Genomic DNA, 5,132 nt, shown 5'->3' with positions numbered 1-5,132 from the left:
ACCATACGTACACACGCTAATCCAGTCATTATACTTCAAACTCCCTAAACAATCACTAGTTACCCTAGTATCTCCCCTTAAGGTACGCTCGTGATCTAATGACTGGAGCAATGCTGAATATACCATTTTATGTACCAATTGTCACACAACATCTACAGTTCCATCAATAATTCAATACACTTACGAGGAGCTCTGTTTTGAAAGGAGGTAGGAATCCAGATCCTCTGTCGATGGGTGGTTTTGCTTGCGTGTGTTGGGCTATTATCACCATAACCACCATTACCACCATTGCCACTACCTGGGGACATGAATTCACTTAAGGCTGTGGGGCCAGGAATGTGTTAAATTGTCGTATGATAGTTACTGAACATTCTTTTTTTTTCATCTTGAAGATAACGTCTTCGTAAGTGACTTGTCTAAAAAAAGTTAATTGTTTGGCGTTTAAGCCGACACCAAAAGTAGCATCAGTCTGGTTAGTTTGGGTGGCGGACTTGATGTCTATTGAACCTTCTCAAGTCTATTGAACTGAGGTTCAATAGACCTCAAGTCATAGTTCAATAGACCTATACGGTCGTCATAATAGCTGTTTTTGTGAACATGGTTGAGGACAGAAGTAAATTTTCCCTGTATTCACTGTGGAAAGAACCCCTGGCGAACAGGGAGGACAGACATACCTCTCGGGAGCTGACCATGACCGCGACCTCCTGCTGAAGCTGCTGCTGAAGCTGCTGATGGAGCTGCTACGGAAGCCTTCTCACCTGACTGCCGCCCCTCACCTGACTGCCGCCCCTCACCTGACTGACACACCTCGCTCGCCCGCAACAGTTAATATATCACCCAGCTGTTCCTCGCCTCCACACACACACACACACACACACACACACACACACACACACACACACACACACACACCTGTGTACCTCACATCAGGAGCATAACGGTCAACACACATACCACTCAGTTTTAAAATACAGTACGGTATAATACCCTAGATATGATTGTGGGGGTCCGGGAGCTGAAGCTCGTCTCCTGCTGACAACATCGCCACAAGGCTACAAAGATTTATTAAGCCTGTTTTCATAACAAAATCTTGTTACACTTTTTAGTGATAATTATAATAAATTTGATTATAATTATTAATCCAAGTGATAATAAATTAATAACAAATAATACTTTATTAAATCCTAATAAAAAATCATTATTATTATTTCAGTAATGCCAGTTAATATATAATCAAAATGGCACTGTCAAGATTATGATGTATTTTCTTAGATAAATGTAATTGATCTCGTTACATATCGAGGTTTCCCTAATTACTTGCCTTCACCATGATGCAACCCTCAACAATTGACTGACTCCAGGGTATTTTCCCTGCTAGATGAACGTTCCCAACCGCTTCTGTCCTGCCCGAGGATTGAACCCGGTTCCCTCGGTTGTGAGCCGAGGATGTGGACTACTGTGTTATGACTATTCGAGAATGAATAAGTATTCGAGGCTTTCTCCAGTGCATATTGTGAGATGATGTTGGTGTATCGAATTCAGCTTTGTCCTTTATGTCTATTCCTTCCTCCTTGACCTCTTCTTTCTGCTCCTTGACCTCTTCTTTCTGCTCCTTGACCTCTTCTTTCTGCTCCTTGACCTCTTCTTTCTGTTCCTTGACCTCTTCTTTCTGCTCCTTGACCTCTTCTTTCTGCTCCTTGACCTCTTCTTTCTGCTCCTTGACCTCTTCTTTCTGCTCCTTGACTTTCTTGTCTTCTTAATGCTCTTCCTTCTCACTTGCCTGTTCGTCGCCTGCTTCTCCCTACTCTTCTCTCATCAACACACCCGATCACTAGTACATTTGATCAGGAATGGTAGGTTAGTGCGTAGAGTGATTGGTAGGCCTAGATAATTAATTGTCAAGATAAGGAACATGAAAATATATGGTTACTTAAACACAACGAATTTATGCAGAGGAATTAAATCAGTCGCTGTATTGGGGATGTTTTCCCATAGTTGAATCCCGATGTTGTGAATTATCCTGTAATATCAACTATTTGATATTGTTATCTCAACAGTTATCTCGGCCAGTTATCTCGCCCTGGGCCTTCAGGGGTAGAGGACACGGCTGGGCGCCCCGTGGCTTCGCCTGCCCTAATAGAGAGATATCTTGCGAAACCCTCCGAGTCGGGCTTCAGGAACGGTGTGGGGGATGCTTGCCCGACCAGCGCTGCCTAGTTGGCTGCGAGAGTACAGTAAGTCCGGGTGGCTGCCATTGGTGCTTGTAGGTTTAATCTGGTATTTGGGTTTGGACGGATAAAGCTTGTGCTGGACCCTGTGGGGCATGTCAAGACACAAGTACGGGTCTGATGTTATTCGTTTATGGGTTAATTGACCAATTTACGTAGGTATTTAACAAATATGTTTTCATATGTGACAGCTTCCCAGGGCATAACTGTGACGTGCTTGTATCTGAAGCTAGTCACAGATATAATGAAATAATCAATGATGGAGTCAGAGTTTGTCTCCTGTGGATTCCTTCTCATATTGGTCTCCGAATTCATGATAGAACTGATGAGTTAGTCAAAACTTTTGCTCATAGAGAGGGAATTGATTACAATCTTTGACTGCCTTTGAGCAGCCAGAGGGCAGTAATATTCCGGGAACATCAACAAAATCTCGTAGACTTGAGGCAAAGTGAAATTCACACTACTCCATCTATCATCATTCTATTATGCAGGAAGTACCGTACGTCTATGGGTCATCCAATAAAGTTAGTAGACTTCTAGATGTTACCACAGCTAGGCTTAGGCTCGGCTACAAGTACCTCTGGGGGTTTGCAACATCTGCTGATGTAGATTTGACTAAATGTAAACTCTGTCAGCAGAACTATTCGCATACTTTGCCTCATTACATAACGGAATGTGAAAAAAGTGGAATTCAGAGATTGCACCATCAATGGAGCCCAAGAAATGTGTATTTACTTCATTCATAATGATGTACTGCCAGGAATCTTAACAAAGCATCCAAAATTTGCTTACTGTAGATAATGCATGCACATGACTAAAGCTGCTGCCCAGTTGGGTGGGTCAAGACTAGTAACTGTGTGACTCACCATAGATGTAAAGTGTCTTGTATAGTGACTGTTGCGAGTCTCTTGTTCAATCACTTGTGATAAAAACGATTACTGATATAAATTTGTATTTGTGTAAATTATTGTATTTAATTTATTGTATATAAAAGAAAAAGAGTACCACCTTTGGCTGGAAGAAGGGGGACCCTTAGCCTCGGAGGAAACCACACATAACACATTAGAGGGAATGTTTAGGTCCCCTCCAATACAGTTTCTGTGTGCTTTTCTCCTCCTACCAGGAGGCCTGGTCGACGACCGGGCCGCGGGGACACTAAGCCCCGGAAGCACCTCAAGGTAGCCTCAAGGTAGGTACCACCCCTTCCTTTTTGTGCTTTATTATATATATAAAGGTTACAATATATACAGTGAGTGCTTAAAGGTTATGTACTGTCCAGAGTGGCTGCATCATCCGGTTTAATATATTTAAATATAAATATGTGTAACTAGCTTCAAAAGATTGTCAATTGTTTAGCTAAATGAGTGAGAGATATCCCAGGAAGCAGAACCAGACTCTTGAGTCATGTGAGAGGTGGAGAGATGGACCCCACCACGACGGACGTGACTCACATGTTATGAGATGAAAGAAGGACATTCACGCCCCTGGCATACACAACAAGACATACTGACGCGTACATACTGACATGTATTGACCAATCTCTCTCTCTCTCTCTCTTCATATATCATAGAGGCTCCTACATACTGACCGGTATTGACCGATGTCTCTCTTCATATACTTTAAATGCTCCTACATACTGATCGGTATTGACCGATCTCTCTCTCTTCATATACCATCAATGTTCCTACATATTGACAGGTATTGACCACTGTCTCTTTTTATACCATGAGCAGTTCAAAAATCCAGTTGGACAAAAATCCCCAGAAACAATAACATGGACGTTTGACCACCCCCTCACCCCCCACCTGGCTTTCTGTCCCCGTCGAGGTCACTAGAGAGATGGTGGCTCCCTCAGGTAAATTCAAGTTAAACATACTGACATGTATTGCCCGAATGTTTTTTTTATAAAACCTGGCCAATTTGTACCAGGAGGCTCCCACTCTCCAGTCAGGCAGCATCATCCGCTTTAATGTATTTTAAATATAAATATATTCAAGAAAATATAAATGTAAACAGATGTAGTTTCTAACAGATGTGCGTCAAGTTAGTAACCCAACGCGATCAGGTCATATAACTGAAATTCGTCGGATTATATACTTTTGCCTCCTTCATATGCTGAGCCTTGCATTGCTGGGCCGTAAGACTGTGTGGCATACTGCCAAGCATTAGTGTGAGTCACACTGACAAGCACTAGAGTGCATGACATATCGACAAGCACTAGAGCGCATGCCATATCGACAAGCACTAGAGTGCATGCCATATCGACAAGCACTAGAGTGCATGCCATATCGACAAGCACTAGAGCGCATGCCATATCGACAAGCACTAGAGCGCATGCCATATCGACAAGCACTTGAGCGCATGTCATGCCTACAAACACTAGAGCTCATGCTATACAAGAGACGCAGGGAACTTGGGAAGCAAAACAATGCAGATTTCCGTCATAAATTTCTGTCATACAAGATGGGCATAAATGTTCTGTGGTTGATAAAGGCTGCCAGCATCCACCACAGTCTTAAGATAACCCACAGAGCAGCTCATCTCTCTCCTCTCCTGGGAGCAAAGATGCTGATGGCCAATAAAGGCGGAATCTCATTGACAAAGTAAATAGAGAAATTGAAAATAAAGGAGCAGGTTGGAAAACCGAAAAAATATTCATAATTTCCAAAATAGATTTGATTGCAAAATATTTGGTTCGTGGTGGCTGCAAAGACGGGGATCCAAGCGTTAAATTTTGGTCGTGAAGTCATACATTACTGAACACAAATAGGTGAGTACATAGACACTTAAAAGCACACATATGCATTCACAGACACACATAAGTACACTCCAAAACACATAAACACAAAACACACACTCACATGCACAAACACACACACGCATGCACAAACACACACACACACA

General features: G+C 42.5%; 1 protein-coding gene across 1 annotated transcript; it reads right to left on the bottom strand.

Annotated features, from left to right (window-relative positions):
- Window positions 1-1,453: 1,453 nt before the first annotated feature.
- LOC138354355 (golgin subfamily A member 6-like protein 26) lies at window positions 1,454-4,434 on the bottom strand. Its single transcript, XM_069308518.1, has 3 exons — window positions 4,326-4,434; window positions 3,095-3,147; window positions 1,454-1,732 (listed from the first exon to the last, which is right to left on the bottom strand). The coding sequence occupies exons 1-3, from the start codon at window positions 4,432-4,434 to the stop codon at window positions 1,454-1,456; spliced, it is 441 nt and encodes a 146-aa protein (XP_069164619.1).
- Window positions 4,435-5,132: the final 698 nt, after the last annotated feature.

Source organism: Procambarus clarkii, chromosome 62, assembly GCF_040958095.1.
Source record: "Procambarus clarkii isolate CNS0578487 chromosome 62, FALCON_Pclarkii_2.0, whole genome shotgun sequence".
Classification (NCBI taxonomy): domain Eukaryota; kingdom Metazoa; phylum Arthropoda; class Malacostraca; order Decapoda; family Cambaridae; genus Procambarus; species Procambarus clarkii.
This window is presented reverse-complemented; position numbering and strand designations above follow the sequence as displayed.

Coding starts and splice junctions, on each gene's coding strand:
- LOC138354355 (XM_069308518.1), bottom strand. CDS start 4,434: ATGTCATGCACTCTAGTGCTTGTCAGTGTGACTCACACTAATGCTTGG. Junction 3,148..4,325: donor AGCATATGAAGGAGGCAAAA/GTATATAATCCG, acceptor TTTTATCACAAG/TGATTGAACAAGAGACTCGC. Junction 1,733..3,094: donor CAAGACACTTTACATCTATG/GTGAGTCACACA, acceptor GTCAAGGAGCAG/AAAGAAGAGGTCAAGGAGCA.